General features: G+C 46.3%; 1 protein-coding gene across 1 annotated transcript; it reads left to right on the top strand.

Annotated features, from left to right (window-relative positions):
* The first annotated feature begins 6,416 nt into the window (after positions 1-6,416).
* sparcl2 (SPARC-like 2) lies at positions 6,417-12,874 on the top strand. The gene is made up of 9 exons (XM_067236964.1): positions 6,417-6,566; positions 6,877-6,987; positions 7,882-7,954; positions 8,211-8,322; positions 8,457-8,575; positions 8,926-9,080; positions 9,856-9,968; positions 12,199-12,293; positions 12,549-12,874. The coding sequence occupies exons 2-9, from the start codon at positions 6,919-6,921 to the stop codon at positions 12,602-12,604; spliced, it is 792 nt and encodes a 263-aa protein (XP_067093065.1). The 5' UTR covers positions 6,417-6,566; positions 6,877-6,918; the 3' UTR covers positions 12,605-12,874.
* Positions 12,875-14,505: the final 1,631 nt, after the last annotated feature.

The raw sequence follows: 14,505 nt of genomic DNA, 5'->3' as shown, positions 1-14,505 counted from the left end.
GTCTTTGTGTGTGTCAGATTCATTCATGGAAATATTAGCCCTGCCTTAGTCCTCTGTGTTCGTACCACTGTGCGACAGCCAGAGCATGTGACCTCGCTCCTGTGTACTTTAGACACACCACAACCTAGAAAGAAATTACTGAATCACTAACAACAACATACTTGGAAATTATATGGAGAAATGTTCAGAAAAAAATGTCCTGTGTAGAACAAGGAAATACACTGAAGAACTCTGTCTGTTGACATGCTATACACACACACACACAGAGAAAGGCTAACAGGCTGTGCATATGCTGCATCATACTACCTTGGTGTCCAGTTGCTAGTAATCTAAATAGTGACACCGTTGAGAGGTAATGAGAGTACTGAATGAGACAGCTGGATGGCATTGCTAGCATGATCTCGCAAACATGGACCACACCGATCTCCTCGTATCATGATGACAAGGAGGGGGTCTTTCAGGCAACGTGACCCTCTAATGCTTAAACACACCCGCTCACCGGGAGATAAGGATCATCTTACCCAGCAGACATCGGCTTTATAACTGAGACAGCAAGTTCAGACTGCAGTACTGTACTGAGAGTAGCACAGCGCACATGAAGGTTTTGGAGAGACAAGAAAACACATGGATCCTGTAACACATGGATCCTGTAACACATGGATCCTGTAGCACATGGATCCTGTAGCACATGGATCCTGTAACACATGGATCCTGTAACACATGGATCCTGTAACACATGGATCCTGTAACACGTTGCCGTGCAACACCCTGGCTTCAAAAAGGAAAGTACTGATACACACACACGTACACACAGAGATCACCGACGCAGTGCTGAGAGGCACCAGAGTGCAGGCTAAGAGTAATCCCATCAGCATGAGGAGGTTTACTCTCACATGACGTACACACACACACACACACACAGCAACTGAAGACTCAAAGCAGACTTGTCACAAGTTGTCTGTGTATCCTATACCTTTATTAAGTCTCCTCCATTTACCCCATTATCTCATTCAGTATGACATCACTAGCATATGAAACACCACTCCCAGTGTCCTGACTGGTGAAGTGGTTTGACACACCTCCATTATCTCTCCCCGCGGGGTCCATCTGACACGCAGTGATGTCACCACAACACCGTGACTCTGGTATGAGTCACAATATTAAAGCTACAGTGACTGGTCAGTCCAAGGCTGTAAGGACATGAAGTTATCATATAATACTTAATGTCTCCCTTCAGATTCCTGATCTATGCCCGCAGTATACGGGAGGGTTAACTAACTAACCCCCTGTAACAAAATCTCAGTTTTGAGTCAGCTACAACTCAACGATCTGCTGAAGGCCAACGAACAACAACTGACAAACGTTTGCAGTTTCCTGGCAACCAGATATCAGCACAATTCCTTATCTATACGAGATGTTCTTCTGATGTCATCTCACATTCTATTGGGTGTTCAGCCATCCAATGAGCCGGAAGAAGCTTGTTCCCCTGGCTATGCAAATAGGTTGTTTGAATGAGAATGTCATTTCCATGTCTTTACACCCACGGAAGGGAGTAGGAGCCGGGACACTGATCAAACCAAAACCAGAAAGCCCTGAATGTGACCATCCCCAAAGACTTCACCTGACACTGTCTAACAGGGGCTTTGTCAAAGATTTGAGACACAAATTAAAACGAATACCTGGTCATGCATTCTTGGGGGACAACTGCACAGATGTCACTGGTATGGTAATGTGAATCGAAAAATACGAGGGGACACAATTTGATCTTAAGGTGGGACGCCAACCATCTCCTTCCCTTCATCGCGGCAGCTTTGTTATGGAAAACCCCCTCACACTGGCCAGAGCAACCGTCTTTTTTACATTTACATTTTTACATTTAGTCATTTAGCAGACACTCTTATCCAGAGCGACTTACAGTAAGTACAGGGACATTCTCCCCGAGGCAAGTAGGGTGAAGTGCCTTGCCCAAGGACATAACGTCAATCTGCACAGCCGGGAATCGAACCAGCAACCTTAGGAATACTAGCCCGATTCCCTAACCGCTCAGCCACCTGACTCCCTCCCTTTTCACCAGCAGTCTGCTGGGCATCCCAAGAGCAGCATGGATAACTGCCTCAGCCACAGAATCCTCAAGCAGAAATCAAGCATAGATTTTAAACACACTCTCTGCTTCTTAATACACTCAAGTGCATACACATGCTTAGAGCATACCAGAGCACTATAAACAGCCCCCACAGGAGCATACAGACCCTATAGGGTGCCTGTAGGCTGTGCATCACATGACACTGCCAGGCTTTCTGAAGGATACCATAGCAAGGTCTTATCTGTGTGTGTGAAAACGCCTGGCTATGATCCCATACATTAGACTCTATATAACTGGATGAAACGGTTTGTCAACATGGCAGCACAGACACGAGTGGCTACAGTCTATTTAGAAACTTTACACTCATAACACACACAAGACCCACAGCAATGTATTGTGCATTAGGTTCTACACTCACCTTCACCAGTCTGCAAAAAAGCTACTCACAGCCTCTATGGTCAGACCATGTGCAGTAAATAAGGCACATACAAAGATAACAATCCTGACATCAACATGAATGTAGCTGATTACATGATACACTAACTATGACAGATTGAACTCAAGCTATCCCAGTTCTGTGAAACACTGTTAGCCTTAAGGCTGGGACGAGGTTGATAAGCTCGGCTAAATTTAGCCCCCAATGATGGGTCTTATAGCGCGAGAGTGGAACCAGAGTCAGCGAGGTGTATACAGATCAGACTTCGGTCAAACCAGACCACAAGTAAACCCAGCTTTCAGAGCCTGTATCTATCTATGCCTGATCTATGACTATTCTGTCATAGATCATTTATTTCTTTTTTAAGAAGGAGAAACAGTTTTTATTTCTCTCCCTCTCCCTCTCCCTCTCCCTCTCCCTCTCCCTCTCCCTCTCCCTCTCTCTCTCTCTCTCTCTCTCTCTCTCTCTCTCTCTCTCTCTCTCTCTCTCTCTCTCTCTCTCTCTCTGACATCTTATCTGCTGAACTAGAACTTCAGGGACACATGTGTGGCTGAGTATGACTGGCATGTCCTCTCACACGCTGACCGTGACAGGTGACACTGGGTGTGCAGGCTCTCTCAAGACCAGACGCATACACTCACACCAACCTTGGGCCCTTCTCGGAGCCCAAGAAGCATGCTATTTGGGGGGTCCTTTTCAGGCAGATGCAGTGAGCTGGGGGCGGGTGGTCATGGCTGTAAACACGGCAGGGCAGACCCTGACAGGGTAGACAGGTGGCAGGTGGCAGGGGAACACACACGGGGCTAGAAGCAGAAAAGACCAGGGAATGTGTCTGTCTCGGGAGTCAGGTGGCTGAGCGGTGAGGGAGTCGGACTAGTAATCCGAAGGTTTCCAGTTCGATTCCCGGTCATGCCAACTGACGTTGTGTCCTTGGGCAAGGCACTTCACCCTACTTGCCTCGGGGGGAATGTCCCTGTACTTACTGTAAGTCGCTCTGGATAAGAGCGTCTGCTAAATGACTAAATGGAAATGTATCTCGCTCACGCTAACAGCATTCACTTACAGCAAGGACTGGAGTTTCTGATGCAGATAAGAGGTGTTTATTATGGGGTGCTTAGCGCTGTCTGGTTGGAGCATGTCACACAAAACCTGCTACGATACTCTAAACTGTAGAATACAGTATATATACACACTGTAGAATCTAGAAGTCTGGTATATATTCCCTACCGCAACTATTTGATTGGCACTAACTTCATGCATAGTCTGTGTTGTGTTAATCTCTGTAAAGATTCCATTAAATGGTTTGAAAGGATTTTGTTATCTTACAAGAAGAATATGTATTAAAGCTTTGGTTCCTTTAATTTCATTCAGCATCTGACATTTTCATTTAAACTGCCTATTTGATGACTATGGCAAGTCTGGGATTTCTCTTGGGGGCATATTATGAACATCCATCTCCAGCCAATGGAAATGCTAATAGCTAAGCTTACATAATTGACATGGGTCTTTTTCTGCCACTATTATATAAAAGCATACCCATTCACGGTACAGTGACTTCTACAAGGCTCGTTTTGAGTCACATCCCCATAGGGAAGTGATGTTGCATAAAACAAGGTTAGTCTTCTGCCTGGCTAGACAACAGAAGGCTGCAGATTTCCCGTCTTCCCGTCCCTGACGGGACGGGAAGTTGATGAGAGGGAACACACAGGGATGCGTGAATCATTGCTGAACACAGTGACTGCGCTGTACCATTAAAACATGACAACCCTGGGATATACAGCAGTCCAGACTTAGCTACAGAACAAGTCATCGATTCAAATGTTATGTCAAGTGACCCTAGTGTTGCATGTCTAATCTTGTAAATAAATAAAAAACTATACATGTGTTAAACTGCATAGCGTTGACACTATTGGTCTTGTCTAACTTTGTTTTATAAAGTTAGCGACTGTGATAATGACAGACAATTATAGTATTTTTATGAGCAATTACTTTTTGTTATTGTCTTACCTTGAATAAAATGATGCAGTTACAACTCGGTCATTTGGATAGTCCAGTCTCAAAGGCAGTGCTGTGTGAACTCTTCTGAAGTTGCAGCTATCTTCCAGTCACTTTAAGCAGAAGTAGGCTACATCAGCGACCGCGTGTATTTCTGAGGACCGTTTTCAACTAAATATGAACAATTACGGGAAATACTTAGAGAAAGCGAAAATCGGCGGAACGACGATGGACTATGCTGTCCTCTAATCCTGTATGACCATTTGAAATGGTACCACCCTACACATTCGCCAATGTTTCATTTAAAAACTCATACAAATCGTATTTAGTTAAAGACAGCGTCCGATACGCTTCTGCTTTTAATTAGTGGAATACAATAAACTAGTTATAGAAACCGTGCAACACAGCATTTGGCGCACAGTGCCGAACAAGTCCTACAGAACGTCGAATAATGATAGATCGGATGAACAAATGCTAATAAACAAGATCCATGCGCGAGTAAAGGCAAACTATGTATATTTTCTACACCAGAAAACCAATTTCGACAAGAACATAGTAGCGTACCTAACAGTCGCAGGAATTTCCCAATGATACCAGATGATGCTTAATCATTCCAACATCCTCCGCTCTGCTTGATCATGTCTAGGCGGAGCGTCACCTGGACCCCGGTGGCTTGACGACATCTCTAATCTCAAACCGTGGGATCGCACGTGATGCGCGTTTTATTATCTCTACGGTAGGCTAATGTTCAAACAAGCACAAATACAGTCCTAAACGATGAGTAATTGTCATTTAAAAATCACGAATGCCACCTTGTTTTAGCTCTTCCCCTTTGGCCTCAGTCGAAACCATCAAAAACGCTGTTTACACTGACGTCACGTATTATACTTTTTTCATCCCGCCCAGTTGTCGCGTGTTCATAAAGTGCTGCTCGCGCTCATGTTGAAAAGGCCTGGGACATCCAACCCGATTCGCCGCTTGAATTAAAAGAACATGAGGATTATTTTCAAATCTATTAAAAGTATGTTCTATATAGACTTAGTGTGCATTTCTAGTAGAAAAAAAAGATGGTTCTTGATTCCTTTGTTTTGTGTAGATATAGAGTGTTGTGGACAATAGGCCAAGTCAAGGATTAATGAATACATTTTTATAGGGGATTCTCTGTTCTCTGTAGCGTTTTATTTTAGCTAAATGTTCAGTCCTATGAATGCATGTATCATTGTATATTCAGTTTAATCTCTGTTAAATTGTTTGTAAAGATGCAAATGTTGTATGTATGAGCTACCTGTGTGGCCTTTGTAGGGCTGATACAGGTCTCCGATCTTGTCCTCAGAAAGATTCCCTATCTAGAAGAAAAAAACAAACTTAACCACAATGTAATAACGTTCCCGTGTCTGTAACATTATAATGGCCGGTAGGTGGCAGTGGTTAGCATGCAGGCTGCATTATACATGCTGTTAAGTTAGTGAGTCAGTCACTATGCCCCATGGTGCCCAATTTGAAGCTGCAACTGATGTTCGTTTGTGTGTGTATGTGTGTGTGTGTGTGTGTGTGTGTGTGTGTGTGTGTGTGTGTGTGTTATACAGATTTGTAGAGGAAGGGGATACTGGTTCTCATTGAGGTTGGCAGTGGTCCATTTATTTACCCCCCCCCCCCCCTCTCTCTCTCTCTCTCTCTCTCTCTCTATCTCCCCCTCTCCCTCCCCCCTCTCTCTTTCTCTTTTTCTCTCTCTTTTTCATCACTTCTACCCCATTGCAGTTTTGGCTGCCTGACCGAAATGTCATCTGTTTGAACAGGGGGCAAATATGAAGAGAAGAGAGGGAACCTTTCAGAAGGGGGGGGGGGGAGGAGAGGTAAATCGGGGGAGAATGTAGAAATAGAAAATCAAATAAAAAGAGAGAGGGAGGGAGAGAGAGAAAGGATAGACAGCAGAGGTACTGTAAGCTATAAAATACAGCTACCACAAAAGACTGAGAAAGAAGGAGAGAAAGGTATGCAGCTGGCGAGAGAGTGAAGAGCTGAGGAACGAGAAGACGAGAGAGGGAAGCACTGGTAAGATTTTTTTAAGAGAATAAATGGCTTATTATTCCATAATGACTTCCTGTGTTGACAGCATAATGTTCCTTCTGTGTAACTCAAGCCTCCACCACAGTAATGGAACATGATTGCATTCCTCTGACAGTTTCTATGTTTTATACCCCATTATTGGATTCCCCTGCGTGGAACACAGACAAACCATTTGGTGTTTGGAAGGAGAAATTGGTTAATGGTTGTGATAAACGTATGTGGAAATTATGCTAATGGTCTTTCAGTTTTATATTGGAGGATGTGTGTGGTTATGTTTGGTTTATTTATTCTGCAGGTTTAGAAAGCCTCCTGTTTTGGTCGTCTTTATTTCTTGACCATGCACCTGAGCGTACACACAGTCCTCTTCCTGCTGGTGACCCACCCACCTGTTCCTGATGTGGTTATGGTGAGTGTCACCTGCCTCTATGCAAACAGCCTGTTGTAGCACACTGTGTACAAGCCCACCAGGCTGCAGAAGAAACAGCTCAATTTGTCTAGAAGGGTTGACAATTTCCTGCTTGGCACAAAACATGTGGCTTTTACGGTGGCGGACTGTTTGTTGCTTGCATGTTTGTTATGGATTAGTAAATGCTATGGTCTTGACAGTATTTACATTGGTGTTAAATTGTTCTGGTGGTGAACAGGATTGTGCACAGGATTTGAGGTCAGATGTGCACCTGTTTCTCATCAGTCTACTGTCCAACCAGGCCAGATGTGGGATTGGCGTGAACTACAAAGCATATGAAGCTGGGGCTGAGGCCAGGGACTGGGCAGGGTACGAGGCTGAGGCTGGGGCTAAGGATGGGGGCTGGGGCCAGGGACTGGGCTGGGTATGAGGCTGGGGCTGAGGCTGAGGCGGAGGCTGGGGCTGGGACTAAGGATGAGGGCGGTGGCCAGGGACTGGGCTGGGTACGAGGCTGAGGCTGGGGCCAGGGATGAGGCTGGGGGTTAGAGTTGAGGGAGGAAGAAGCTCATTCCCGAGGGAAAGCATACACAATAAAAGTTCTATGAAGACCTGTCTTTCGTTGAAAGTATTTTCCTAGAGCTGTCTAAGCATCAGTTTGAAGAAAGTTGTGTGAAAGAATCACTGTCACCATGCGTATTCGAGAAACTCCATATCTCAACAAAGATCAGATCATCTGTGGTATTTCAGAAGTGTTTGTTTCTCATGTGGTACAGTACATCTCATTCCAAACTGTCATTCAGCAGTGTACTGTACAACTGTGAGCATGAAAAGTCAAACATCTGTTCAATGTCAAACTTGAGGAATGTGTGTGTGTGTGTGTGTGAGGGGTTGCAGGGGGGCAGAGCGCAGCGCAGACAGAGACAGACAGAGGCCAGTCTGAGGCCGTATATCGGCAGGGTGGACCCAGGTGAGACATCTCCTCCTCCCCCTCACATCTCGTCATTTGTTTAGCAAATATATTATTTGTTTGTCTGTGCCGCCTTTAATCTTTCTTTCCTTTCATTCATCAAATATTTATTGTAAACTTCCACAACCCTCCACCCCTTTGACAAAACACATGATGCTCTATGAGGGACTTTGATAAAAAGTGCATACCATCCTTGCAGAAAGCTTGACGCTGAACTCTCTCCTTCTCCCTCTCTATCTCCCTCTCTATCTCTCAGCCAAATTGTGTGAGTTGCTGAAATGCCGCAGTCCGATAGGCTCCTGGTGTCAGGTGGTTCCAGAGCACGGCCTTCTGGTCCCCAAGTGTGTGTGTCCCCAGACCTGCCCCAGGTGTCCCCTCGTCTAACATGTCTTCACTCGCACAACAGCAAACAGGCCAACTCTCATGGGCCGTTTGTCATCACAGACGAGCCTGCAGGTGCATCAGGATATAGCGTTATTCATGCAGTGGCTTGTGATTGCAGGAAGAGGGCGCCAGTGTGTAGCGTTCTAGGGAAGACATACGGGAACGAGTGTCTGCTGCATGAAGAAGCCTGTCGCAAGAGACGCCGCATAGGATTGGCGCACGCCGGACCTTGTCTGGGTGAGGACGCGCGAGGGCATCCCACGTACACGACTGTGCAATCACACCTGCTCGCACCCCTTCGCACCCGCTCGCACACACGCTCACACACGCTCACACACGCAAGGCTTAAGGATTAACTGAAAGACCTAACAGATACAGTACACATGGATGGGGTCAACAAGGTTACATTACATTAAGTCATTTAGCAGACGCTCTTATCCAGAGCATCAAGTAGGGTGAAGTGCCTTGCCCAAGGACACACCATCATTTGGCACGGCCGGGGAATCGAACCAGCAACCTTCTGATTACTAGCCCGATTCCCTAACCGCTCAGCCACCTGACTCCCAACGAGGTTGTGCGTCTCACAGTTCCACAGGCAAACTGCACAGAGGAGGAGTTTGGTCAGTTCCCGTACCGCCTCTTGGATTGGTTCCTCCTGCTGAGTCGCATGGGCAAGTCTTACACCCCCGCGGCGCCTCCCCAAAGCTGCCTCAGCCACGCCCGGAGGACGGAACTAGCCCAGGTAACCCCGGGAGTGAGCCAATCTGGTCCGGTGGAGGGGAGAGGTACCTGTGAGATTATATAACAACAGCAGTCATGTCAAACTACTCTCATAGCAGATCTGTATTGTAAAACCTACAGAAGGTGTTTTGGGGCGGTATATTTGTGTTAGGTTGGCAACTATGCTCGAGGCATCTCTGGGTATTGTTGAGTCTGCGCAAGCATCCCTAAACCTCCCAAGAGAAACCTCCATTAGGGTGAACTAGTTCCTGTTGCCTTCCATAGTGTAGTCTTCAGCAGAACAACATGGGGGACGGGGGGGGGGGGGACGGGGGGTGGAGAGAAGGGGTCAAGAGGTATTATATAAATAGACGATGATCAATAATCACTAAATTATTCATTAAGCATGTTTTACAGGCTGGTAATACTAGATCCCTAACCCTGTCTCCTTGACCTTATGGCCTTTATTATCTTTCAGCTCTCTACATCTTGAATCCCATCTGGTCTCCTCCTCCCTTTGCCATCATGCTTTTCTGACACAAGCCCTGCTATTCTAGAATGCCCCCCGTAGATTCATGTAGACTCCACAGTAAACTATAATAAACTTCAAAGAGAACAGAACAGAACTCCATTTAACATGTGTTGTACAGGTATGAGGTATGATTCTATGTCAGTGGGTTTCTCTCAGCATTAAAATCCTCTCCTCACATCTCTTCTCTCGCCTTGTCTCCCCTTTCTCCTCTTCTCCTGTTCTCCCCTCCTCCTCTCCTCCCCTCCTCCTCTCCTCCCCTCTCCAGAGGAGGTTTATCTTGCTGGACAGGAACAGGGATGGTAAGCTGAGCAGAAGAGACCTCAGGAAACTGCGCTACAAGAGGATGCCTCTGGAGCACTGCGCTACAGACTTCTTTAAGTGAGTGGAACCTGTACAACTTCCCTAGATTCATCCAATGGCAGCACTCTTTAAAAATATGGAACCTCCAAGACCTGGTTCCAAATCTCTCGGAAAAGAGAACAATAGAAAAAGGGTTTTCAAATTCATCTATGATTCCTTGGGTCAATTTGATATCTAATTAGAGAAGAGATTAATAATGATCCACAATCTCAATTATCCTTATGGTGAGCCGTGTGTAAGCCCGTATTTCTAAAGCTAGCAATTCGCTAGCAATTCGTTTTAACACATAGTACACTTACATTTACATTACATTTATTCATTTAGCAGATGCTTTTATCCAAAGCGACTTCCAAAAGAGAGTTTTACAAAAGTGTATAGGTCACTGATCATAACAACGAGGTAGCCCCAAATATTGCGGGTCACCAAAACATGAAGCATACATTGTGAAAACTCCCAAGGAGTCCCAAAGGGAAGAACCATAAGAGCATGTAGTTGAACAAGTTACAATTAAACAATTTAACAACATGAACCTCAAAAGTGCAAGGGTGTAACTGTGGGGAAAAAGCAAGCAACAAAAATATATTACACAGCAAGTACAATAGTTTTAAGTCAGTTACAACTAACCAACAAGAGCAACAAGACTCTCAATTAGAGTCATTGTGATCCTGAAACCTCAGGTCCAGACAATCATTCCTAAGTGCCGTTGTACTCATTTCATTTTCATTTCATTTAGTCATTTAGCAGACGCTCTTATCCAGAGCGACTTACAGTAAGTACAGGGACATTCCCCCCGAAGCAAGTAGGGTGAAGTGCCTTGCCCAAGGACACAACATCATTTGGCATGGCTGGGAATCGAAATGGCAACCTTCAAATTACTAGCCCGACTCCCTCACCGCTCAGCCATCTGACTCCCGGAACAAGTGCGTCTTGAGCCTATTATTGAAGGTGGGGAGACAGTCAGTGTCTCTGATGGAGGTGGGTAGTTGATTCCACCATTTCACCCTTATTAGTTCCTCAAAACCAACCAATGAGAATGTTTGAAAGAGCTTTAACGGTGCGACAAGTTCATGCGTGACTAAATTACATACATTCCTGACATGCCATCATACACAGTATCCCTGCAGTTTCCAATCAGTGTTATATCTTCGAGAATGATCTAGAATGAAATACACTGAGAGCATCTGTATCTGTACTCAGCTTTTGACAGAAAGTAACAAGTTCGATATAATCATTTTAGTGACTAATGCGAACCACGTTCTTCCAAGTCACTGCAGCAGAATTTAGAGAGGGTTCAAATGTGTCACCCCGTTTGGGCTCTCACCTCCGCCCCCATGTCACACCTCCCAGCATCCTGTCCTCTCTGAACCCCTTCCACACCAGCCCCCTCCCGCCCCACCAGCCCTCCTTCCTGTGTACACCCCTCCTCTCCTCCTTCTCACCCCATCCATCCTTCCACTCCCTCCGGTGAAGGACCCTGCCTTCCAAATCCTCCCTTCTCTCCTTTCACACACGACTGACAGGGTTTTTATCTATCCATATTTCATCAAGACATTTTTTATCCTGTACATTTTGTCTCTCTGTGTTTGACTTTCTCTCTCTCCCTCTCTCTCTCCCTGCCCCTCTCTCTCTCTCTCTCTCTCTCTGTCCCTCTCTCTCTCTCTCTCTCTCTCCCTCTCTCTCTCCCTGTCCCTCTCTCTCTCTCTCTCCCTCTTCCTGTCCCTCTCTCTCTCCCTCTCCCTCTCCCTCTCTCTCTCTCTCTCCCTGTCCCTTTCTCTCTCTCTCTCCCTGTCCCTCTCTCTCTCTCCCTGTCCCTCTCTCTCTCTCCCTCTCCCTCTTTCTCTCCCTCTGACAGTTTTCAATGACTGGTTTTGTGGAAGTGAGGTTGGCTATCTCAATGTCAACCCATTCCCAGCAATGATAATGTTTATTACCCACTGTGCTACCCGCTGTCTATGGATTAGTGCAAATGGAGACTCTACCCTTCAAAGATAATGTTTTGTGGGGGTCAAGACAAATGTACTGTGATGGGCCAATTAAATGTGTGCAGATGCATTTGTTTGCATACAGTATTATGATCATAGGTGCGCGCATTACTGTTAGGAAGATCTCTGTTTGCATACTGAGATTGTGTGTTTGTGTGTGTGTTGCCATTTTTATTAGTGTGCTGGAGTTTGTGAGCATATGTGTTCTCAAGGCAAGTGTTTTTATCTGGTCAGCCAAGCATGACATGATTGTGCTGTGTGTGCAGGTCATGTGACCAGAACAGGAACAGGAAGGTTACTCTGCGAGAGTGGACTTCCTGTCTGGTGGATCGCTCTGAGACCTGGTTCCACAGCTACATGTGTAGGTGTTAAACAGAGAACCTTAGCTGCACTAAATCTGTACCTAAGCTCTCTACCCCAGCCAGGTGCAAATTGGGGGTTTATTTACAGGAATGGTTATGTCAATTATTTTTCAAACCCCAACAATGTTTTGAGTCTATATAATAATAATGACCTCCGCACAAGAGCTGGACAGGACATTGAGTTAAGCATTTACAAGCTGACCAGTCGATGACTCTCTCTTTCCCCCCTCTCTTCTCCTCCTCCGTTCTGACAGCCATGAAGATGGGCTCTCACAGGCTGTGTCCTCTGGCCACCTACAGTCACCTCTGACATGGATCTTGTCACATCTCCGTTCCCCCTGCTGGTGCATCAGTCTGTCCCTGCTGTTCCATGCTCTCTGCGTTACCAACACCCTCGTCAACGCGCATCTCCACTCGCACACGTCACACACATCCACGAGACGCCCCCTAGCACTTACGATTGGTTCTACACGGTATCGAGAGGGATTCATGACATCGTTTGTTTTTCGAAAAGTCCTCTGTATGTTTTGTTTGTGTGGGGATTTGGCCTGAAATAAATGTGTGTGGGAGATCTGTCGTACTTTTGGCTACTGGTGTCTGTGTCGTTTCATAGGACAGCCAGCACAGCTCGTTAGTGACCAGGGAACACGGATCAAGCTTTCAATCATCCCAGAGGGAGAGGGAGACAATGGAGGGGAAGGGAGAGAAGGAGAGAAGACAAGATGCCGTTAGACGGAGGGATGAGATGCAAGACAGACGAAAGAGGGAAGGCTTAGCGTGAGAAGCCGTGACCAGGGAAGGGAGAGAGGGATAATAACCGGTGGGAGAAAGAGTGTGTCTACTGCACTGTGGAAAAGAGAGAAAGTGTGTTTGTTGGAGGGAGGGAGTAATGCTCTGTAAATGGGAGTGGGGAATGTGGTGGAGTGATTAATAAAAAATGGATCAGAAATGAGCAAAAGCCAGCGAGGGAGGGAGAGGGGGGAGGGAGAGGGGGAGGGAGGGAGAGGGGGGAGGGAGGGAGGGAGGGAGGGAGGGAGGGAGGGAGGGAGGGAGGGAGGGAGGGAGGGAGGGAGGGAGGGAGGGAGGGAGGGAGGGAGAGGGGGGGAAGGGATATGTGAGTGAGAAGTGGAGGGAAAACACAGTGGATGAGTGCCTGAGAAAGAGAGAGAAGCTTGATGTGGTTGAAATTACAGTTACATCTCAAACACGGAGCAGAAACCATTGAATCTAATAAGATGAAGCATGTTCCATTTGTTGACATATGGACATAGCTCAGCTGCGAGTCTAACTGTGGTTGGGTTTTGTTCTAATGTGTGTGTGTGTTTCCAAAGATCAATAGAGGATGTTAGGGGCCTGGGGTGGGTTATTTCGTACTACTGGTGTCTCCGGACTAATTAGCCCTCACATTTGCCGGAAGGATGGGGAGGGGGGGGGGAGGAGAGAGGGAGAGAGACAGAGAGGGATTTCAATATGCAACGTAAGGCACAGATGCCTCTCAAGCACGAGGCAAACTAAATCTGGTTGCTGCTCTACATGTCAAAGTATATCAAAACAAGACTTTTTACTGACTTTTCTTGCACTCGTCACTTTTGAAGAAGATGAGTCCACTGGAGGGTGTAAATGTTCTCTGAGATAAAGGAGACACGAGAGATTGAGAGAGAGAGGGAGAGAGAGTGAGAGAGATGAGAAAAAGAAGACAGACAGTGGACTAAGGGCATGTCTATATGACATTTACACCCTGTCAGATGGCTGAGCGGTGAGGGAATCGGGCTAGTAATCCGAAGGTTGCCAGTTCGATTCCCGGTCATGCCAACTGACGTTGTGTCCTTGGGCAAGGCACTTCACCCTACTTGCCTCGGGGGGGAATGTCCCTGTACTTACTGTAAGTCGCTCTGGATAAGAGCGTCTGCTAAATGACTAAATGTAAATGTAAGAGACAGAGGGTGCCAGAGCTCACTGTGCTCACTGTACCAATGGAGAACACACTGCATTTGCTAATGAGTGACCCGCATTTCAGACTGTTAACGTCCTGTCCAGCAGGCGATAGGAGTGTGGAATACAAAGTCCACCTACACACCCCCCATCACCACACACACACACACACACACACACACACACACACACACACACACACACACACACACACACACAAACGCCTCCACCTTCAATTACCCCCCTTCCCCTTCCCAAGGGACCAGCTCCTTTATCGGG

Source organism: Osmerus mordax, chromosome 5 (genome assembly GCF_038355195.1).
Source record: "Osmerus mordax isolate fOsmMor3 chromosome 5, fOsmMor3.pri, whole genome shotgun sequence".
Taxonomy (NCBI): domain Eukaryota; kingdom Metazoa; phylum Chordata; class Actinopteri; order Osmeriformes; family Osmeridae; genus Osmerus; species Osmerus mordax.
This window is presented reverse-complemented; position numbering and strand designations above follow the sequence as displayed.

Excerpts from the sequence above, each read along its gene's own strand:
- sparcl2 (XM_067236964.1), top strand. The coding sequence starts at position 6,919 with ATGCACCTGAGCGTACACACAGTCCTCTTCCTGCTGGTGACCCACCCA. Across the intron at positions 6,988-7,881 it reads CTGTTCCTGATGTGGTTATG|GGGGGCAGAGCGCAGCGCAG; the intron begins GTGAGTGTCACC and ends GAGGGGTTGCAG. Across the intron at positions 8,323-8,456 it reads TGTCCCCAGACCTGCCCCAG|GAAGAGGGCGCCAGTGTGTA; the intron begins GTGTCCCCTCGT and ends TTGTGATTGCAG.